Below are 24,088 nucleotides of genomic sequence, written 5' to 3'. Positions count from 1 at the left end.
TTGATATGATACACTGTTTTGCCCATCCCTGCTGCCCACATATTTTTCTGTGTGTTGGTTCAAGACTCTGAACATTCATCACACTTTTTGTTTTTACATTAAAAAATAGCTGTTACTTTAAAAAACAAAAAACCCCACCCAACCAACCAACCGAAACACCCCCACCAAAACCAAAAAACCCAAACATACAACCAAAATCGACAGCAGAACTACTTATCGCCACTGAGCTTATAGGTGTCCTGCTCTTAGTCATCTAAAAATACAGGTGCGTGGAGCCCCTCTTGTAAAACCTTTACTGCCAGTGGTATTAGCCCAGTACAGAGATTTTATAGGTGTGGGCAGCCAACAGTGTTTATATTTTATAACTGGAGAAGACAGGCATAACAACGAAACAAATGGCTGTTCACACTACATAAAAAAAAGGTGAGAAGTCATAGCTTAATAACACATTATTCTCTTGTATAATTATGCAGCTGGAGCAAGCAGTTGTTTAAGTTATTCTAATGAAGACACTACAACTGTACTTCCTATCTTTTGCGTCCTCCCAAATGCTTTTTCTTCTGCGTATAGATTATACATAAAAGTATTTTCCTTTTTTTTATTCAGTGTATCAAACACACTTTGAAATGCTAATTATTCCATTTACTTTCATTAAAATTCAAATTGCTGAATGAAGATGTGGATAAGGGTCGCTGAATAATCAATCTGAAGTGATGATATTGCTTCAATTATGCCTGTGTCTTTTAACAAGGAAATCAGGACTTTCTGATCATTTCTGACACTAGTTTAGAGCAGCGGTCTGATTGTAGCTTGTTTTTAATAGGCTGTTTCTAACTCTGTTTTGTATACCTCTGACCACAAGAAAGCACTGGCAGTCAATTAGAAATTATAAATGAAAAAGAGTAACCTTTGTTTCCTCTGAAGTGCCCATTAGAAAGAAAGAGGTGAATCAGAGCGCATCGTGTAGAATCATGAATAACATTTGTTGTATGTCTTTTACGCTCCAGTGGGGAGAGTGGGAAATGAATAATTTCCCAATTAGTTTTCATTACCTAACCAAAAATATTGCCTTCTATTAACATTCTTTGCATAAAGTAAGTAGCTAAAGGTTGGCTTCTTTATGAAAGAAGCTTTTATATGTGTGTGTTGCATGTGCATTTGTAGCATGCGTTTATAGTTGCATGTATGGTTTTGTGTATACGTGCACACGCACATCCTTCACAGTCTACCTGTGCACATTTTTGCCATTCACCTTTGTTTGGATTAGAGAGACTGCAAAAAGCAATTTGAGTTCTACTAAAGAAAGCAAATGTGAAGTGTGTGATGTTAAAGATACTGGCTATCGCACTCATCATTTAAGTTTATCCTGCTTTCATGAACCACTAAACCACACAGAATAAAAACAAACAGATGAGACACTTGTCTGGGAGCCTGGCAGTAATTCTGTTGGTCTTCCCCCACCTGACAGAAGTAAATTTTCTTTTCTCTTCCTGTCTGAGTTTGTCTTTTCATGTCAGCTGAAATTCTATTGTCTCAAACTTCTCTAAACTATCAGACTTTTGGGTTTGTGCATTAAAGTTGGCCAGCCCTTGCCTCCCTGACAAGTCTGATTTTTACCTTGCTCTACTGCCTTTTTTCTCTCAGCTGTTTTATGTTGACTTAGGAAATACTGTGTGTTTCTCTTTAATTTTAGAAAAACAGGAGCAATATGGACTGAAGTTGGGTCTTCATTAGGTTTAAAGAGATGTAATCTCATGCAATCTTTTAGAGATTAATTTTTAAAAAATGGAATAAAAAGGAATGCAAGCTATCTAATAAGCTTAAGATCACGTTGTAAGAATATCCACAACAATGTTATGTTCGCACTTAGAGAGATTTAGAGTCTGAAAATGTAGTGTGGGGCTAGAAAAGGCTTATCATACTTTCTAAAGTGAATACTGATAAAAATAAAAAAAAGAACATAATTGGAAATCCTGATTATGTTATCTTACGTTATTTTTCTGTTTGGTAAGTCTGACAGGGTTTGTGTTCTTTTAACCCTGTGGTATTTTAAAAACTTCCAATGTTTGTTTAACCCATTGAACTATGTATCAGACAAAACCAGAAGCAGTATTTTGAGTTTCGGAAATAAAACTGCAGCTTAAGTTTCTCTGTGTTTTGTGGGCATTCTATTCAGTTCAGTTCACTCATGCTAAACTCCCTTGGTTCGAACAGAGCAGCTCTGGGTTTGATTTAAAAGTGCATGCTACCAGAATGGAGTGTGGCACAAGAAAAGAACTGAAGGTGCACAGATCATATCTCTCTTTGTGTTTCACATGTATATATTTTTGTATGAATGTGCTCTGATTTAATGGAATCTGATGAAGCACCTTTTAACTTTGCAATATTATTCTATCTTCATTGGTAAATGAACCAAATCACTGATCCGTGCAGTTTAAATGCAAAATACTGAAGTGAGCCCAGAACCCAGAGAGACTGCCTGTTCTCCTGACAATAAACTAGTTATGTTTAATGGAATGAAACACAGTTATAATGACTTCTTTCACAGGTCATGTTCAGTTTAAAACTGTTGATGGGCTCAAACAATCATTTATCATCTTCTGGAGAGATGCAGTGAGAAAAACTAAACCAAAACTGGGTGTATCATAAGCATGCTGCAGGAGGACTGTAAATCTGCAGGCATTCAGACTCTCTGATGTTTGCCGTGGACAGTGTGGTGCAGCATTCTTGCTCAGGGCAATCTGTAGTGCACATTCAGAGCTGCTTTCCAGGTTGGGTGTTCCAGGATGAGCAGTGTGATATATCTGGTTGATCTTGTCATGTGTCGTGCTGCCATGTTTTTGCATTAGAATCTGCAAGATCGCACTGTTGGAACAGCGTTCAAATTGTTGCCTTAAATCAGTAATATAATCTAATTAGGAATGATGTTTTCATTTCCTGTATTAATAAATTGAGTTGTCTAACTTTCTTAAAATGTTGGGGTTTGTTTTCTTTAATCCATTATACTATACAATTGGAACATGCTGTGTGAGTGTGGTTACATTTTAATAAGGGAACCAGGGAAGTAACTTGTAATATTTTAAGAATTTTATCTGTTTAAAATAGTCATTTTTCTACTACAGTTGGGTAGTAAGGCAGAAATGAAGGCCTGTGTGGCTGCTTATCACATGGAGAGAGATAAATGTACCAAAAACTTAAGAATGGTTATGTGATGGTGTTCAAAGAAAATGCAGTTTAGCACGAGAAATGCTGAACCTCAATTTTTAGCAGTGACATTTTAATGATAGGAAGTCTGCAAAATTATTTGCCATCAATTGTGAAGGCAATAACAAGCCTTGGTGGTTTTTCACACCCTCTGTGTTAAGTGCTTTCAGAATGACAGCGTAAACTGTGTTGGAGAACTCCAAGGAAGTAAAACTGATTAAAATGTTCATGCTTGAATGGTGCTGATGGAATAGTTCATTTGGACTTTCTCTACCTCCTGCAGCTCAAGCTGAAATATTAAAATTCAGTGAATTTAAATCTCTCTCCCCTCAGCTCAGGAAAAAAACATTACATTTTAATAGGTTTTAAACTCATAATTCATTGGTTTGGAGCAGCACTATTAAATCTATTTAAATATTACTTGTATTACTAAGGAAATGATTGAAATAATTCTTTTTCTTTACCATTCTATGCATCTGAGTGAAAAAAGAATGGCTTTGGTTTAATTTTTAAGCATTTTGTTTTATTATGCCACCTTTATTATCTTCTTTAAAAGTAAGCAAATGGCAGTTACTGGAAGAAAGGACTCCGTCTGTCTTGTCACATATAATTACTGTGCCAAAATGTTCCTTCTTAAATGCACCGTTTGTCACAATTTCTACCCTGTATTTGAGGCCAAGGTGCTTGTTTGACCCCTCTCAAAAGGTCCATAATTTTTGTTTGCTTTCAAGAGAGTGATTGTTTTACAGCTGTGGAGAACAACAGCTGTTTAGGAAATAGGCACGGAAGCTTTTGAAAGCAGTGTGGTGCAGATAAGTACACACAACTTGAAATAAGAATTGGCGTCGGTGCCTGCCATCATTGCCATGGTGCCTTGTCCAGGGCTGCAGATGCCAAATGCTGCTTAACATGCAGAGGCATCTCCTGCTTCTCTCTGATGGTAGCTTGTTTCTGGCTCCTGTGTGTACGGGTGCTGTGAGAAAGAGTGAGGGTTTTCTACTTGAACCAATACACACAGTTGGTATGGAAAAGTCATTCCTGGCCAGTGTGTGCATTCAGAAATGGTACTGTCAGTTAGAACAGGTGTGTTGTAGCATGGGGACAACAGTCTCTTGTCTCTCTAGCCCTTCTGTATTGCTCATTCAAAGGTGTGTTAAGCAGTGGTTGAAGCTTTAATTCTGTAAAACAAGTTGGTAGTCTGCTGTGTATTGTATACAGGTTGTTAAAGTGGGAAGGTGACAGCATAGGCTGATTTAATAGCTATGTGCTTCAAGTTGTGTTTATTTGTGTACCCTAAAGAAATGTTGAAAATTGCTCCCCATTTAATTACTCTTGTTTGCTGATATTATATTGAGTGGTGATATGGTCCTGCGAATATTTTGCCTAGTGCCTGAAATGATTTATAGAAGGAATTGTTGATATAGAAGGCTTCTGGGTGAGCACTTTTGATTTTCAGTTATTCACCTTAAGTCTGGCTAAGTTAAAGACATCCTGTTTTTTGGTTGCAAAGATCTGTTTTAGAGGAATTTGTCATCTTGTTCCCTTATTCCCATATGCCAGCTTCAAGAGAGAGCCTTGAAGGTGAGGCCTAATTTAAATAAATCTCTTCAGTATGCAGCATCATTTTCATTTAAAGAAACTGAATATTATCTTTTTAGGGATTTTTGAGGGAATTAATTGGAATGTAAATAATTTCCAGGTTCCATATTTACCAAATAAAAGGCTCCGAGGATGGATTTTAAATACTGTTGCTGCACTTTGAGTGGGCTGCCACTGTCTTTTGCTTTTTGTCCTATTTTCAGTAGCTGTGGTAGCTACTTGAATTTGTATTGGTCTATCACTATATGAGCAGTCAGTAGTGTTGCAGTGTGAAGTGCCAACCACTTACGGCATCTCACTGCCAATGTGCTGGTGCCAGAGGCCTTTGCTTGTTATGCTTAAGTAAATGCACATGACATGTGTGTTGTGGCTCACACACTCTATCTCATCAGACAGAAGAGCTGACTTTAGCCTCCATGTTTCTCAAGGTTTTACAAACCCTGGACTGAAGCTATGTGACCACCGTATCTTCTTTGTTTTTTAAATTAGGATTAATCAGTGCAGGTGTGAAGAGTCCAGTGGAGAATTTTCTTGATATTCTGTAACATGAACATATGCAATATTTTATTTATGACTTATATTTGTATGGTTTCACGTAACACACAATAGAAAGGAGACAATACTGTTGCCAGCGGGGTCTGCACTCCAGCAAATGTTGCCAGAAGCTATTGCCAACCAAATACAGATGTGCTGTGTTCCATCTTGGTCTACTATATGCTGTGTATTGCATTCAATGATGGCCTTATACCAGTTCTCTGGAAAAAACAGGAAAACTCTGTCTGTTTGGTTTTAAAGTATTGTGAAGGCAGGAATTTCCCAAAACACTTGATTGCAAAATCAGCAATGTTTATGTACTCAGTGGCAATACTGTCTCTTTAAATAGGTATCCTTGCTGTACAGTATAGCCTGAAGGCAGCTGCTATTGTATCATGGTTTCATACTGCAAGAGTTCTGATACCACCCCTAAACAAGATCATATATTTGCCACCTAGACTTCCTCCCAACCACATTTTGTAGGCTGCTGCCTACAAAGCAGCAATGAATGAGAACCAGGACTGTATTGTAGAGTGGATCAGTTAAGTGTTTGCATTCTTCAGGTAGGTGAATAGTTCTTTTCATGTCCTCTGTCTTAAATGTAGGACAAAACAAGGGCTCTAGAGCTTAACTGGGATGGACACTAAAGTACTGCATAAGTAGAGTATTTCCACATGTTAAGTCCATCCATGAAGAAGGAATTTAGGCGGTCTTAAATCCTTACATTGTCTGATATTTCAGAACGTTTGATTTTTATTAGTAAGACAGTTACTTGCTTATTGCCTGGTGAATTTTTCACAGTCATATCCTTGGGTATATGAATGCATCACGAACACTGATGAACTAACTCAAGTAATGTTTGTGGAACACGGGAATACTGCTTTCCCTGTTACACTTTTTAAAGAGGCTAAGGCAGAAAGAGTAAGTGGTCCTTCCACAGTCTTGGGGCTGTGATTTAAAGCCAGGTGATTTGATCCTTGTCAAGACCTTCCTTTATCAAAGCTGCTGTAACTGCACTAAAGCAAAACAAACCACTTTAAGTTTCAGTTTCCGGGCTAATGGGCACTACATTAAAGAGACAGAATACTACATCTCTCAGTGAAATCTGCTTGGAGAGAGATAATGGTATCCATGTGTCCTAACACCTGGGAAAGAGGCTACTCACCTCTGAGTAGAGCAGGCATTGCAATCCTCTGCATAGGACCACAGCTGCACCAGAAATGGCTGTCTTTAAAGATACAGAATGGGTTGGAAAGAATAGATCAGTCTGCACAACCCAGGTTTTTATCCGAAGCAAAGACAACTTGCTGAAATCCAGCACAGTGTGTACCTGTGTGTTGTAAGCATGATGAAACATAGTGTTAACAGAGTTAAGGAACCTCTGCTTCTCAGTAATTGCTATCTAGAAATTTGAGTTGGTAACCTTATAAGATGCATTAGAGAAACAGACATATGAGATGCCTAACATGCATCTCTTTTATGCTGATATTACATGGCTCTAAAACTATACCTTGTGAGGAATCTTAGAAGTGAATTATATTTGCCATATTTGAAAGCTCTGGTAATATAATTGCTTATAGATTTAGCCACTTGAATCTCTCTGTGACCAGTGGTATTGCTTAACTTCTGGCTTTTATTATTTGATTTGTGATACATCTCAGATGGTAACTTTTTCACTTTTTAGCCCAGGGTTTCAGAAACTTTTTTACTGTGGTAACCCTAGAAGATTATTTAGAAGTCTGCTGGGAAAAGCATAGACATTGCTTTCATTTCTAAAGAAAATGACCAGAATTTACAAGGTCACAACAGAGATGCAGCCTTTTTACTGTTAGGCCAGAGGAGAAAAAAAATCTCTTCCCAGTGTCTATTGGTAGGATGTTAGTGGAGCATTTAGTAAATAAGGTACCCGAACCAGTGTGTGCCTACTTAGTCAGAGATTAATTTTGCCATCAGTTTATATGTAGCAGAAAACACCCATTTGCTGCCATTGTTATTTTTACACTGGTCTGTGTGAAAAAGTTTTGAAGCAGAGGTTTGTTATGTCGAGGCACATATCACACCACTAGCACTCTTCATGGCAAGACCTTTAGCTTACTGTTCGTGCTTTCTGCCTTCTCTGGCAGAAGATGTGGATTTTCTTTACCTTAGATAGAAATTGATGGGGGAGAAGGAAGAAGAGAGTTTGTTTGTTACATGATTTATGCAGGAATTTCTGCCCTTTATTAAATGATATTAGAAAGTGATTCTGAAGAGTTTCATTCTTCCTCCCTCACCTCCAGTGTGAAATTGAGATGAAGTCCTGCAACCAGAAGAAGGAACTACTGAACTCTAAATTCTGTGGGAAGGTGAACTTACCTTTTGCAGAGGTCTAGGTTTTTCCCTTATTAAGATTCTGTCCATTTTTTTGCCATGAATCTTTTACTCGTTAGTAGGTTGTATTAATTTTTTGTTGTCTGTCTATGCTGTTTCACTGAGTGAAAAATAGTCGTAAGAGTGGAAGGGAGGACAAATGGTGAAACATGTATCCTGACAGATGTTCCCATATATATGATTAAGAATGGAAATGTGCTCTGCATATATTGCCTTTCATGCCACAGTATGATTTGGGAGATGACTTTTTGTTCCTAGATCACTTAAAAGATCTTTGAAGCAATTTGAAGAGATATGATTCTGATGGTTTCTTTGTTATTTATGTAGGAGCTCTAAATGCTCCTCTTCTGATTAATGACAGCTATTGATTTTTTTCCTTCCCCCCATAGTTTCCTCAGTGGAGCTTGCTTTCCTTCTGTGGAATCAGCATCCTCAAAGACAGAAATTGCTGATTCTTAGAGAGCAAGTAGCCTGGCATTTGATTCTTAAAAAAAAAAAAAGCATTGTTATGATCATTATTTTTATTATTAGTCTGCTCCTTATTCTCTCTCCTTTTTCATTGTTTTTCATTCTTATTCCTGGATTTTTGTTTAAGGTCTGTATTCATGCCCCTTTGTGAACAGACACATCCAAATTTTCTAGTAGATCAGTTGCATCTGAGCATTTAAAGTTTCCACTAATCTGATACATTTCATAGAATCACAGGATTTTTTATGCTGGAAAACACCTCTAAGATCATTAGATCCAACCCTTAGACCAGCACCACTGTGTTTACAATTAAGCCATGTTTCCAGGTGCCACATCCAGAAGTTTTTCTGAGCACTTCCATGTATGGTGGTTCCACCACCTCCCTGGGCAGCCTGTTCGATGCATGACCATGTTTTCAGTGAAGAGGTTTTCCTAATATCCTCCCCTGGCACAGCTTGAGGCCATTTCCTCTCATCCAATACCTAGTTGCCTGGGAGAAGAGACTGACTCCTGCTGCACTGCAACCTTCTCTCAGGCTGTTGTAAACAGATAATGTCTCCCGAGCTCCCTTTTCGCCAGTCTAAACAGCCCCAGCTGCCTTAGCCGCTCTTCACAGGACTTGTGCTCCAGACCCTTCACCAGCTCTGTTGCCCTTTTGTGGATACACTCCAGCCCCTCAATGTCTTTCCTAAATTGAGGGCCCCAGAACTGAACACAGCGCTTGAGTTGGGGCCTCAACAGTGTGAATACAGGGCAATGATCCCTTCCCTGGTCCTGCTGGCCACACTATTGCTGATGAAGGCCAGGATGCCGTTGGCCTTCTTGGCCACCTGGGCACAGCTGGCTCATGTTCAGCTGCGTCAACCAGCACTCCCAGGTGTTTTTCCACCAGTCAGCTTTCCAGCCACTCTGCCCTCAGCCTGTATCACTGCCTCGGGCTGTCATGACTTGGTCTTGTTGAAGCTTATACTGTTAACCTTGGCTCATTGATCCAGTCAAGAACCCTCAGTAGAGCCTTCCTGTCCTCCTCCCCAGCATGGTGTCTTCTGCAAACTGAGTGAGGGGGCACTCAATCCCCTTGTCCAGATTGTCGATAAAGATGTTAAACAGAGCTGTCTTCAACACTGAGACCTGGGCTGCCAGCTGATGTAACTCCATTCACCGACACTGCGGGCCCAGCCATCCAGTCAGTTTTTATCCGGCAAAGAATGCACTACTCTTTACCATGGGAAACCAGTTTCTCCTAGAGAATGCTATGAGAAAAGGTGTCAAAGGCTTTACTAAAGTCCATGTAGACAACATCCACAGCCTTTCTCTCATCCATCTGGTTGGTCAAGCAAGATGTGCCTTTCACAAACCCATGCTGGCTGGGCCTGATTCTCTGACTGTCCTGTATGTCCATAATGGCACTCAAGATTATCTGTTTTGTAACCTTCCCCAGCACTGACGTCATATTGACAAGTCTGTATTTTCCTGTATCCTTCTACTGGGCCGTCTTGTAGATGGGGGTCACATTTGCTAACTTCCAGTCTATTGGGACCTCCCTGGTTAGCCAGGACTGGTGGTAAATGATGGCAAGTGGCTTGCTGAACTCTGCCACCAGCTCCCTCAATACCCTTGGGTGGATCCCATCTGGCCCCATAGACTTGTGTGCATCTAAATGGTGTTAACATGCTGCTGAACTTTTCCTTCTGGGTTATGGGTGCATCATTCTGCTCCCATCCCACCTCTCAGAGCTGGGTACTTGGAGGACAGCTGGTGTCATTATTAAAGACTGAGGCAAAGAAGGCGTTAAGAACCTCAGATTTTTCTTCATACTTTTTTACTATGTTTCGTTTCCCCCTACATCCAGTAAAGAATGTAGAGTTCCTTCAGCCCTTCTTTTGTTGCTGATATATTTGTAAAAACATTTTCCTTTTCTTTTTTGGCAGTAACCAGATTAAGTTCCAGTTAGACTTTGGCCCTTCTAATTTTTCCCCTGGGTAACCTCATGATATCCTTGTTTGTCCTCCCAAGTTGCCTGCTCCTTCTTCTGAAGCTGATACATGCCTTGTTTTTAAACTGAGTTCTACCCAAAACTGTTTGTTTAACCAGGCTGGTCTTCTTCCCCGTTTGTTGACACAGGGGTAGAGCCTGCTCATGTGCCTTTAGATTTCCTTAAAGTACATCCAGCTATCCTGGACCCTTGTGGCCCTCAAGATTGCCTGCCAAGGGACTCTCACAACTAGTCCCCTAAATAGGTCAAAGTGCCCTTCAGAACTTCAAGGCAGCAGTTTTACTGATTCCCTCTTTCTCCAGGAACTGAAAACTCATAACAGTTTTTGATTGCTGTGCCCAAGATGGCCTCTGATCACCACCTCTCCCACTAATCCTAGTTTGTTCAAACAAACAGCAGGTCCAGTGGGGCACCAGCCCTTGTTCTCTCCCTCACCCACTATGTGAGGAAATCGTCCTCCAGGAACCTCCTGGACTACTTTCTCTCTGTTGTGTTGTATTTCTAGCAGACATCTTGTAAGTTGAAATCCCTTAAGAGAGGAAGAGCTTGTGATTGTGAGAATTCTGCCAACTGTTTATAGACTATTTCAACTGCCTCTTCATCTTGGTGGTCTAAAGAAGACTCCCACCAGGATATTTCCTTTTACTTTGGGCACTGTAATAATTTTCAAACTGATCACTCTCCCTTAAAAGGGTAAGAGTAGTAGTTTATTCTACTGTACAGCAGTAGCACTGTTTCTTTATGCAGAACAATTATATGGTATATACCCATATAGCTCCAGAACCATTCCACTGGAAGAACTGATGTATGACTCTCTTTGTAGGCTGTTTTGCTGTCTTGTATCATAACATCAGAAAAACTTTTTTTTAAAATGTCTGCCACCAGAGAGAGAACAGTACAAAGGAAGTACAAATAGTGCAGACGACATCAAGGGTGCGAACAGGCGTGATAGATAAAAATTCATATCATCTTAAGTACACTCATAACTGTGTGTGCCAGAGGATTGCCTTTGCTGGTTTCCAAACCATTGACATTGATATTGTATACTCTGGAGCCATTGTTTTTATGTCTTTGTTTTCTCTTCATCTTGGGTTCTGTTTTGTCTGTATGCTGTCTTACTAAATGATTCGCTCTGAGCAATCAACCACAGCACCTAACTCATTTCAAACAAACAATGAAGCTATTTTATTCAGATTTTTTTGAGGTCCTAGCAGTATTGCAGGTATGCGTAGTGAACATGTGTATAAATACAAAAGACAAAATATCTTTTTGAGACATTAGTTGTTAACATTAGAAATGTCTTCAGATTAGAGTAGTATGTTCGGGTTGTTTGAGTAATAGCTGTGACTTTTGCGGGTCTGTAAGAGGGAAAGTGGTAGATTACTGCAACACAGAGCTGCTTGGAAAGTATCCAGTAAAAACTTGAACTTCTTCCAGGAAAATAGGCTTTGAATGTGCTGACTATAACAAGAGAGCATTTGAAGCTAATTTGTTAGTGGGTTTGTTACCACATTTTACTTTAAAGTTGATCTCTTAAGATGTGTTGGGAAAAGAATTAAGCTAAGCGTCAATATTTAGAATGGTGGTTCTAAAAATTAGTGTTACTCAGATAAAAACCTTCAGCAAATCCTTTTTACCTATTTGTGTAGACGTGACTTTGGAGTTACTTTATTCCTTACTCTAGACGGCCTAGAAGAATATACAGAAAAGAAAATACCATTAGTAGCAGCCAGATGTTATCTTTATTTGACATGTGTTAATGTGTTTTGAAAGCTTTACTTCAGTTTTTACTACTCAGCTGATTTAAATGATCATCTTCCTAAACGTATTACTAAAAAGAATGCAGTCTTCTTTCTTGGCTTCTTTCTGATTGCTGTGTTTACCCTGTGCTCTTATATTTAGTGTGTGTTGAATGCTCCTTAAAAACATTGCAATCTATTTTGTAACTCCGTAGGGTGTATTTCTTGGTAGCTAACTGTTGCTTGTTTTATTTTCAAATAATTCTGGAAAATTTACAGCATCATAAAGTCTTCCTTTCCAAGTTTTCACCTATTATGCATTAATGCTGAAGATGTATGCTTGACTTTATGCATACTGTAGTCAACTGTGGTGGGATTGTCTAAAGTTAGCCACATGCTAAGAGTTAATAAATAACATGACCAAAGATAACAAATTAAAGAGAAGATGAAGAAGGGAAGAGAAGGCATTACAGCAACTTAAAAAAAATTATGTGGTTGCTCAGTTGGCTCATTTTCAGGCTTTCCTTGCAAGTTTTTAAATTGTGTCAGATTTTATGATCTAAATTCATCCTACAGGCAGAAACAACTGTGAACTTTCTTCCGCAGTGGAATATTTCTTTGTGTGGTGAATATCTATCAGTTATCTTACTCCTCCATATCTTTGGCATTTTGATGACTCGAGGAGATCACCTTTTTTTGCCACTTTTGTAGCACTAATCTGATGCCTAGTGGGCTAAGGAATTTCCCATTTTTATCTAAATTTCCATTTAAACAAATGGCTGCATGTAGGCCGTCTGATGCTCACCAATGACACTCATAAGCAATGGAAAAACAAAGTCAAGCTGTCCATGTGTGGGTATTAGAATACACTAATTGTTTTAAAAGGTTTGGAAATGGCACTTTGTCTTTACCTTCTTGACTAAGCCTATTAGCAAACAGCACTAATTACATTATTATATACTTTTATTTCCTTTTCCTCTTCTATGTTTTGAGAGCAAAAGCCTGCTCATTGTTTCACTTGAATTTGCTTCCTTTCTGGTTTTGGCCCAGTGCCTCATTTTTGGTGTTCAGCATTGCTCCTTTTATTGGAGGAGGTCATAGTCTTTCCCATACCAATGCAGTCCTAGTCCACAGTCTTCCTCCTGTTGTTGAAATTTTACTTCCACCCCATCTAACAGCCTGCAACAATATCATCCTTGTGTGGCACAGGCATGTGGGTCTCTGCTGGAATTTTGGGTGTTAGCTTAGACTTGTTTAACAGTCTGGTTTTCATACCTAATAATTTTCTTTCTGCTGTTACAATGTGACTGAATTGCACCAAATTTCTGCTCTATCAGTGAATGACACTTTGTCACTTCTGAGGCCATGTTCTTGTAAGATTTCAGGTTCCCATCCCTTTTAATGGAAGAGCTTGGTCTCTTCAGAAAAGTTCTCTGTGGCCGTAAGGCTCTGGGTTTGGTTTTTTTATTCCGCACTCTCTGCAGTTATTTTCAGAGCTCTCTGTGATTCAGTGAAAACACATCGATTCTTGGCCAAGAGGGACTTGGGCAGCCCAGCTGTTCTGGGTGATCTCAAGCTGCTAGGCTACTACTTTCAAACACCATATTATGTCTTGGAGTCATTAATGATATTCAGTACATCCAAACTTCAGTCTGTGCTGTTGTCTTGCTGAGCTATGTAGAGAGATTCCCAACAAAGAGCAGTAAAAAAGGGGATTACATTCACAGTGTGGTTTTCTTCCAGCTCTTTGGAAGCCATCCTATATCAATAGAGGAGGTCATATAATGCAAATTGGGTAGGTCAGTAGGCAGGTCTGTATGGATTGTACAGTAGTGTGCAGTGATTGTTCCTCTTCAGTTGACAGTGTAGTAGTTAACAAGGGGAAAGCTCACTGTTGATATTCTCAGGCTCTTCTCAAAGTCTGTGATTTAAGCTGCTGGCAGATTCAGACAGAGAGATCTTCTTGCAGTGGTTTATAGCACATTCTCAAATAGGAATGGGAGATTCCTTGTTCAAAATGATATAGCAGAACACACTTTATATTGTTTATCGCTTTTCTTTTGCTCATTCTTCTCCTCCCTCCCCAGATTGAGCATGCCAGATTGTTGTAAGGCAGCCCCGTTCAAACCCTGAAGCTAAGCAATACACTATTTTCTCCTGCTTTGTTTCATTGTAGTTAATTTAATATTCTGAAGAATGAAGCATACTGCCATAAGAGCATCAAGCAAGCAAAAAGGGTTTGATACATTTTACAAGAAGGAATACCTGTTGGAATGACATGGGTTCGCAAGCAGGAAAAAGATTGAGCCTTTCCTTCTTCTTCCACTTGGTTTTTGTTTGTTTAGTTTTGGGTTTGGTGTCTGCCCCCCAGCTTCTTTTGTATTTTTACTCCCCCATACCTTTCTTTTAGATCATTCCCCTCCTTTCCCTGGCACTGATCTGGATTAGATGACTTGTGTATGCCACTGCCCCTCTGATTCCACTGCATGGGGTTTATTTCCAAGAGGAAGAGAAGGATCTCTACTTTCAGGGTGGGGTGTCAAGGGAGGTATGTGTGCAGTGTGCTGCAAGGGTTATCTAGCGTGCTGTGACTTGCAGCCTTTTACTTTCAGCTCACCTTCATGTAAGGTCAGTCTCAAGTCTTAGAAGTTTAAAGTGGAATGGTTTTATGCAAAGCAAGTTAAGTTTTTATTTGTTCTAAAGTTCTGTATACAGACATGCAGGTGGGAGAGAACAATCCTAGAGGACTTGGGATTTGATTTATCCTGAGCAATAGCTGCTAGAAAATGAAAAGAAAATTTCAGAGGTAATCTGGTTATTCTGTGAACAGAAATTAGTTGGATGGTTAAGGTGTAAGCCTTAGACCTGAACAGATCTCTCTTGGGATATATTTAACTAAACTTTTTCACCTGTTTGGTTTTTGTTGTTGATTTGTCAGGGTTTTTTTCCCTTGCCTTCCCAATGAATAGCAACAGTCTATCTACCCCACGGTGGTTAGAAAAGCACAGAGCTTGATGCAGCTCCGGTTGAGGTCAAGCACTCCAATTTGAACCTCTCAAGGGCTTTCTCTATGTGTTGCCAGTGTACTGGTAAAAATGACTTTAAACTCTTTGTCAGTGCAGTTACTGGTGCATGCATCACAGTCCCACTCAAATAAACCTGTCACAACACAGAGTCAGCAGCTAGAGAAGAGTACAAGGGCAGGCCTCTAGCTTTTCATTCGAGCATCACTAAACGTGCACAGAGTGCCCAATTATTTCAGCATTATTGAGCAAGCCTACAGGAAGACCCAAGCCTTGCTACATTAGATTTTCTTTAGTAATTTGCTCAAGTACCACTGAGGACACTTAAAGGGCTTAAAACGGTGGCTGCAACCAGTTTCCTTTTCTGGATTGTTAATTCAGGTTTTCTCTTTCAAATTAACTTTCACTGCATGCTGTGCAGTAGCGCTGGGAGAACTGTTTAACACTAATTTTCTCAATTTTCAGCTTTTTTTTTTCATTATATAACTGCTTTTACAGTTACATATGTTTTGATTAGATGTGCACATGGTATGTTTCCACTAGAAAGAGAAAAGTGTAATACCTCTGTCAAAAAATAAAAAATTCACCAAAATGGTAACATTCACTTGCTTTTTTTTTATTTTTTAATTTTTGTTGTTGTTTTCCTGTTCAGCCTGAGGTTTTTCCATATCAGTCTGAATATGTTTTGTCCAAACATATGGACATTTTTAAGGATGTTTGTGAGCATTAATATCTTGGATTGATCAGATTCATTGATTGATCAGTCAGTTGATGTAGGTGATCAGTCAGACAATCCCCAGCTCCCTGAACAAATTCAATATCTGTGTTTTGTTTTTCACAGCAGCAACAGCTCCAGGCCCAGCACTTGTCACATGGACATGGTCTTCCCGTGCCGCTCACTCCGCACCCCTCGGGCTTGCAGCCTCCAGCCATCCCCCCCATTGGCAGCAGTGCTGGTCTCCTGGCACTGTCCAGTGCACTGGGGGGGCAGTCCCACCTCCCAATTAAAGATGAGAAGAAGCACCATGATAATGATCACCAAAGAGGTAGGTGCTGCTAGATGAGTGTGAGGCTTCGTTTCCCTTCTTTTTTTCAAATTCTCCTGTTTAAAACAAGCAAAGGGGAGGGGGGAGAGGAATTTTCAGAAGAGTTCCTAGCTGATTACTTTAGTGTTTAGTATCTAGCAGTAACCAGAAATTGTGTTCAAATGCTAGAAATACAGTTTTATAAATCTGGCTGTACAGCATTAATAATTAACTCTACAGAAAACTTAACATCTGTGCAATTTATTATTTAACAGACATCAAGATTCTTTCTTCGGAGTATGATAAATGTATAATTTTATGTAAACTAACTAGTGCTTTTCTCTTTCTCTCTTCCCCCCATGCCCATTCTCTGCCACCATCTCTCCCCCTCCTTACGCACGGGGGCTGCTCTGCATGCAGACAGAGACTCCATCAAGGTAGGATTCCATTTTGTAGGTGCAAAGGGTAGCTCGACAGGACTGCATGAATGCTGCATTTTTCTGAAGTGTGGCACAGAGTGGTGGAAAAAGTCACAAAGTGGAGCTGGGTTGTGATGCTTCTGTAGATTGGCAGCACCCTGCACAACCTGTGTATCACATTTAGGCAGTGGCTGGTAGTGGGGCAGCTGGGATTGCAAGCAACATGCCAACCAGTGAGTTTGCTGGAACAGCATTGAGGCTGTTCTTGGATAGAAAGAAAGGTCTGCCCAAGGTCTGGGTACAAGCTTTTAAGACAGAAGGAGTAAGCCAGTAGTCTTAAGTCATTTGCAGGCTGTAAATTGTAATTCTGATATTTAATGCAGTTGAGAAAGGAGAGCTCTGTTGCTCACAGGGGAGAGGTGGGGTGCTACGTGCTGTCCTGTAGTTGAGAGGAGTGAGCTGCCCTTCCCTCTACCCTGACGAATGTTGCACTGGGGATTCTGCCTTCCTTTTCCAAAAATTAATTTTCAGGTTCTGAGTGACTCAGCAGCATACCTGTATCCTGGGTAAGGTAGTGTTCATAAGTAGATGTAATAACACACCTTGTAACTTGGAAAATCTTGAGCATTTAGTAATAGATATGATTCAGTGCTATGTGATGCTTTTCTATACTGATGGCCACCAGAGTCTCTCAGGGACTCCTGGAGTTTTAATGCTGCAGGTGGGGAGATGTGTCTTAGCCCTTTTCTCTTCCTTGATGGGTCTGCTCTCCTAGTTTGCAGTTTTCAGAAACACAAGATCAAGCCTTACTAGGTGGTGCTGAGTGTGAAATGAAAGAAACCCTTCTCTTAGAAATGGCAAGACCTACACTAGCCTTATTGAGCACTTAGAAACAATTTGTCAAGTTTCTAGTGGTGCTTTTTTTTTAGGAAGATACAATATATCCTTCGGGTTGGGGAGGTGGTGGAAGAGATGTTCACAGCACGAGTGCATTAGACAAGATTAGCAGGATCTTGTCAGGTAGATACTACCAGTGTGCCTTTGACCGTGTTGGGAGGAGCATGGTTCTGGGCACAGGCTTTGTCCATACCAGAGACCTGTTCAGCCAGGGCTGACACTAGGGGCCATGCCCCTGCTTCTTTGGCAACTACAGGTGGGGATGTGTCCCACAGCCTTTCCCAACACATCCATTCTGCCACTGGCAACCCTGACATGTCCCAGCCAAGTGCAACTGAGCTGGTAGTTGTCAGTTTTGCTGTTACCCACATGGCTCTGCATAACAACCAGGAGCTGACAGGAGCTGTCAGTTTTCACAGTGACCAGCAAAGGCACTGAAGCTGTCTATCTGCTGACATAAGACAACAGCATGTTGGATTTCACAGAATCACAGAATCACCAGATTGGAAGAGACCTTCAAGATCACCAAGTCCAACCCATGCCTAACACCACCTCAACTAAACCATGGCGCTGAGAACCACATCCAGTCTTTATTTAAACACATCCAGGGATGGTGACTCCTCCACCCCCCCGGGCAGACGTTTCCAGAACTTTTATCACTCTTTCAGTAAAAAACTTTTTCCTGACATCCAACCTGAATTTCCCACTCAGCCTCTTTATCATGAGGGCTGGAAACTGCTACTACTGCTTTAAGCAATGAGGCTGGAGAACACATTCATGATGATTTCCCTAGAACACCCACTCTTCACTGTGAACAGATAAGTTCAGTCCATTTTCCTTTTTCCTGCACTCAAACTGACAAATACAAGCAGAGCAGATACCTAAATGTGAGAGTACAAACCCACCTGGTTTCTTGATTGAGTTTGCCTACCTGTACAGTTGGAACCATGACAATTTCATTCAAGAAGATGACTGAGGAGAACTGCTAATATGTGCCATTGACTGTTTCTAAACAATACATGCTACTCATGTTTCTGTAACATTTGTGAGATGTTGGGGTGTTTATGCTGGCATGGGTGTTAGGCGGAGCGTTTGTACTGAAAAGGTTGATGTTTTCTAGGATTGATTCAAAAGTGCTGTTACTCATACAGCTTCCAGAAGGAGAGAAGGGTGTCTACTTTGTGCAGTTTACTTTGAAATGAGAAGTAGATGTTTGTCTTGCACGGTGCTCAGGTTGTGAATTGGCTTGTGTGTCAGCATTATGGGGCTTACTGCCAGCTTTGCAAGGTGAAAGAGTTTGCTAATTTCCTTAAATGTTTTCAGTGATGCCCAGAGTAGCAGTTAGTCGCTTGTTCAATCGATCCCTCCTCCCTTAAGTGGTTCCTGGTTAAGAGAGGCTTTTTATGATTGTCTGCTGTGTGACTTGAGACAGTTTTTGTCAGCCAGAACCAGCTGGAGTCTGTGTGCTTGTATGAAATAATTTATTCATGCAGGATAACGCTCCTTAACATTTAACAGGTAATGAATGTGACATAAATTTCCTTCTTCCTTTTAATTTTTCCCTTTCCTCTTCCAATGTGCAAACAGGCAGGCTCTGGTACTCTAAATAGTAAGTAATTTTTGGCCATCTGTCAAAAGGAAATTTCAATACAAATTTAAATTAATGATGCCTGAAATTTTTTATAGCTCCTCTAAAAGCCTCTAATGTGCAGAAAATTCTGAATCTGCTGGTAGTAATTAGTGTAGCATGTAATGAGGATATGGGCAATGTTATACAGCCCCAGTGTAACGTTTTGATATGGTAGCAAAATTTTGATTTATATAAGGTTGTGGCTGGGTTTAATTGTGAGAGACACTTTAAAGTGTTTTCTTGCTGGTATAGATTATTAAGCAGGGTGGATTTTAAAATAGTTCATGAAGTGTAAATTTATGCTTTAGTGTGCAATTGAGATAACGAAGGTACACTACCCATTTCTACAAAGAAATGAATTTGGCTGAAATGACCTGTTTCTTGCCACTACTTCCAGCTTTGGATTTGCTGGGCAGTTTTCTTACTGAAACTTCCTGTCTCTAGCTGTGCTGGTCCTGACTGTCCTCTTAGTTCAGGCTAGGGAAAAGGCAGTTTGCATCACTCTTTCAGACGTGACGTGTTATGCCTCATAGGCCAGACTGGGCTCATGTCCTCCTCAGCACCTCCCTGGAGTGAGTAGTTCACTGCTGAAACTGAGTATTCACCTTCAGGTAACGTGAGATTGTCCAGGAGCTGTTCCTAAATAATAGATCAGCGTTGGCACAGCAAGCTCTGTGGAGAAGGGCAGCTTTGGGAGTTCTTTGATTTCTTCTTGGATTCAGTCCTCCAAATTATTTGCAAAGTTTGAAGTGTGGGAAAATTCTAAATGCAGTAAACTGGGTCATGGGAGCGCTCTTTGTGCAGTGGCAAGGCTGTTGAGCAGACAAAGGGAAGGGAAGGGTGGCATGCGCCAGGGCTGTGCTCAAAGTGCAGCCCTAGCTTAAGGGCTCTGAGGGAAAGTAATGTGTTTTGACAGAAAGACAAACAGCTCTGCAGTTAGCTGAACAGCTTTCCGCAGAGGACTTGGTGTGTCTCCTTTTCAAAGCTGTAAAATTTCTTTTTATAAAAAAGAAAAGAAAAAAAAAAAGGGATTATTGTTTTAAGTGGATTCTTCCTTGTTAATTGCACTGCACAAGTTTCTTTTCCACCTCCTGTGAAATCTCTTGATGCAGGAGGCATGTCCTTCTTCCCAGCCCTGGTATCATCTCTGGGACAAATGTGGCAAAAGCTTCTCTGGTGCCTAACAAAGTTCCTTCTCTAACACATTCCCTTTGAAGGAGGTATGGAAGCATCTTGTGTACAAAAGCTCCACCTGACAGAAAGTAGTCTAGTGCTAGCATTCTCTTCCCATGACTCTAAGTGCAGCAAATGGAATGAAGGACCTCCCAGATGCTGGCTGGGTTGTGGGCCTGCCAGAGGTAGCCTGGATATCCCTGAGCAGACTGTTTAAGAATCTGAGAGTCTTCTGAAACATGTGAATTCATGCACAGGATCCAACATGTGTTAACTTTTTATCACTTCTAATACAGATCTCTTGTTCTTTATATGCCTGTTGTGCATTGCCTTTCTTTTGGGGTTTGTTTGTTTGTTTGCTTGTGTTGTTTTTTGGTTGTTAGGTTTTTTTTTTTATCTGATTTTTAAATTATTTGGGGCAGACTATACCTGTAGTAAGACTTGCCAAGATGATGAAAACTTTTTTCATTTTGGTCTTGGGGGCTACTCTTTCAGCAGCAACAAGTGCCAATAATTGAAAATTGCAGTCTTGTGACAGGAATAAAACAGCTGGTTTGAGATTCTTCTGGGGGGGAAAAAGAGTTTTAGAAGAAAAGATCTGAAATAATGCATCAAATGCAGCTTTGAGGTGGATTTCTGGCCAGCATGCTGTTGAATTGGGAGAAGTCTGTCAGGGCAAATTGAGTTGAATTTAGAAATAAAATTACTTTTGCCTTAATCTGTGTGAAAGCTAATAATTACATGTGGGCGATACAGGGAAAGTGAATGGATGCAATTCCCACATTCCATTTACATTTGTGGTAGCAGGTGCTCCAGTGCTTCTCAAGCTGTTAGCCACTATTAAGTGTTTAGGCCTCTTTTCATTTAGTTGTAAGTAAGAGTAAGCTGCTTACTCCTGAATCTGTGATGCTTGGAGGAGTTGTGTGAATATACTTCTGCAAAGTACAAGATAGTTTAAAATAAAAATCCCCAACATACAATGTAAGACTTCTGGATATTACCAAAAGTAATTATGTTGCTGACTTTGTTCTTCTGCTGGTAGAGGAACACCACATAAATTGCTGTGAGGTATTCTGTGGACTTTGTTCTACTCATCAGGTTTCTTTTAAATGAGACTTCCTCTAGTGTCATGAGTGTCTTGCCAAATGTCTCTGCATTCAGTGTGTATTAAACAAGCCCAAAAAATTTGGTTACCTGTTACAAACTTAAAGAAACGTGCAGAATTTATTTCCTGATCATTTTGTTATTTGGCCAATTAATCACCATTCAGCTAAAAAGCACTTCACAGGCTTGTTAGAATCCAGACATTTCAGAGTCATGTCATTCTGTTAGTACCTTTTGACATTCAGGAATGAAGCATTGCATGTATTTTGCTTTCTGTTATGATGAAGTGGTAGTTTTAAACAGAGCGTATTTGAACTACACTGCTCTGCAGGAGTTGTGGTTTTGATCTTCGTGGGTGTTTTGGGGGTAGCATTACCAAATAATAATGAATAACTTCTGTTGGCTTCTGATACAGTAATTTTTCAGTATTAATTGATATCTGCCTCTGGGCGTGTAAGCTGTGCCGAATGTAACAGGTGCCCTAATTCCAGAAAATGTGTTGTAATTGTTTGTTTGTGGAACAGATGAATAAATATCTGTGGGGCATAGCTGGTCCTCAGGTGGTGAACGTGAGTGGATTAATGATGTGATTGGGTGAGACATGCTTGTTTGTTGCAGTCTCGTCCAGTAACTGTCTGCTGAAGCAGAACAAATATTAATTAGCAGGGTCCTGTTTGTTGTCTCAGTCTATCTTATGGAGCTGATTTTTTGGCACTGCTTTTTTTTCTTAATAACCTTTTCATGGCTGAACTTGTAGTATGTCATTCAAGCCCTGTGGTTTTTAACAGACTTCTGGAACATGAAATTGAACCTCAGGTATATATCTCCCTGCTGCGTTTTCTTCTTCTTTTCTCCCCTCCACCCCAACTGAGTCTTAAATGTCTTTCATTCATGCAGTGTCACATCTTTAGTCTTTTTCATGAGGTCATCTGGGAAGCTTAATTTAGTGTAGAGTATTCATATTCATATGAAAGTAACAGCATATACTTTGGTATCAAAGAATTAGCTGCTTCTTCTAGTTTTGATGGCTTCACCTCTTTTACCCAATAGCCTTGTACCTACTTCCGTCTATTAATGGCACAGTGTCCTCTTGTCTTACATCTTTCTGCACGTTACCACAGGGTGACTCTTACTCAGTGGTGTGCGCACATTTGGTCAAATTCCCGTAGTGCATCCCACTGTCAAACTTTTATATTGCCACTTGGTGATACAGGGTAACTCAAATATTCTCTCTGCAGATGCTCTCTTCACCCAGAAGGCAAATACATACATGGGCTGTAATTTCTAACCTGAGCAGTCATGTCTAATTATTTCCATGGCAACAGACTGTGATGTTGATAACACAGGGTTATGATTTCACATCATAGAGTAGGAAGAGGAAGTTTGCTGGGATGAGGAGGTGGGTGGAAAGGTCTCCAGCGCAAAGGCTTTGACAATATAATAGCTGGCGGAAAAGAAGTAAAGGGAGGAAATTAATTTGTTTATTCTGTCTCTTGAAGTTTTCCGTGTTGTAAACATGCAATTAAAATCATACTTTGGATGCTGGAATTCATGACTTACACTAGTTTACTCATAGCGGATGAGTTGGAATGAGGAACACATTCGCAGGTCAAGTTACATAGATGTTTGTCGATGTCATGGGGGAAAATAAACAGCGTGTCTCAATTTTTGTCAAAGCGGGACACAGGCTAGGTTTTTGTCTTACAGATTTCTGTTGGCACTGTGATTTTTTTTTTTTTTTTTTTTTTTTAGCACTTAACATTTTGATTTTGTCTTTTAAACTCTTAGGTCCAAAGTAATCAATGGATTCCTTGGGCATGCAGATTATCTGCTAAAGGGAGGGAAGGAGTGTACCTTCTGGATTCAGCGACACGTATGACTTGTGCTGGAAGTTTCTGTCATAGGGGTCAATGCTAGTAGTATATTAATATTTGTATTGCTCTTCCTACCTCTTTTCTGGCACTGGGAAAGAAGCACATTCCTAGTCTGAGATGATTAGGTTGATTTTAGAAAAAGTTGAGGGAAATGAGTAGTCTGACTGATTCGCAAGTTGTTATGCAAGATTGTTGAGTGCAACATGAATTACAAAGTTTTAGCTGTGCTTTGAGGGAAGAAGCAATTAGACCAGCCAGCAAGAATTGGCCATTGAGGGAAGTTTGCAGGAAAGTTGCACTGTTTCCTGCCTCTCTTTGGTGCAGCTCTAATTGAGTTGAATAATTAATTAAATATCTAAAGCTCGATTAGCCTATTCTGCATAGCAATTTGAAAAGTTCTGTCTTTTCTTAAGCGACATTTGGCCTTTTGAAGAACAAAAAATTGGAAATGCTAATGTTTTTCATCCAACTAAGGGAAGAAAATAAAAATGTCTCCATAGCAACAAAGCTTCTTTCTAGATGGTTTCCTAAAATATGCCTGAACCAGAAGCAGATGTCTGATTTGAGAATCTCGCCTTCTTCAATGTAAACAAATAACTTATAGGCAGGTGTTGGAAATAATATGGAAATCCTATTAAAGAGCCTTGGGTTCCTGTCAGTCAGGAAGCCCCTGCCACAAAAGGGTTGGTTGTCTGAATAAAGGAGGCAGAGTAAATTCTCGTAAGGCTTTTGCTTTTCCCAGGAAATTATTGTCTCTGCATGCTCTTTCCCCTGCAAGTCTGAATGCAAGCCGTTTCTTTAACTGATCCCTTCTGCCACCCTCGCTTTCTCCCTCTCTTCTCCTGCTGGATTAGCGCTTGATGTCAGTGGTGGCTGCTGCTGCTTGGGGTGTTGTGTCATTTGTGATTTTAACCCCTGTTCCCTCCTGCCCCCCCATCTGCAACCCTGCCTTGGCTAGTAAGAGGACAGCCAGAGGAGACACCTGACACCAGCGTGAAGTGAGGAGAGATGGGGAGGTTCTTTATGTGAATTT

General features: G+C 40.2%; 1 protein-coding gene across 1 annotated transcript in view; it reads left to right on the top strand.

Moving 5' to 3' along the window:
• Positions 1–24,088, top strand: part of LOC103621813 (transducin-like enhancer protein 4) — a 96,575-nt gene that overhangs the window by 37,097 nt on the left and 35,390 nt on the right. Inside the window, exons 5-6 of the mRNA XM_017743320.1 lie at positions 15,775–15,979; positions 16,379–16,395. Of these exons, the coding sequence (XP_017598809.1) occupies positions 15,775–15,979; positions 16,379–16,395 (222 nt within the window). The remainder of the gene's footprint in view (positions 1–15,774; positions 15,980–16,378; positions 16,396–24,088) is intronic.

The sequence above is a fragment of the Corvus brachyrhynchos genome, unplaced genomic scaffold (assembly GCF_000691975.1).
Source record: "Corvus brachyrhynchos isolate BGI_N302 unplaced genomic scaffold, ASM69197v1 scaffold399, whole genome shotgun sequence".
Classification (NCBI taxonomy): domain Eukaryota; kingdom Metazoa; phylum Chordata; class Aves; order Passeriformes; family Corvidae; genus Corvus; species Corvus brachyrhynchos.
The sequence above is the reverse complement of the archived record's forward strand: the minus strand, read 5'-3'. Positions and strand labels throughout refer to the sequence as shown.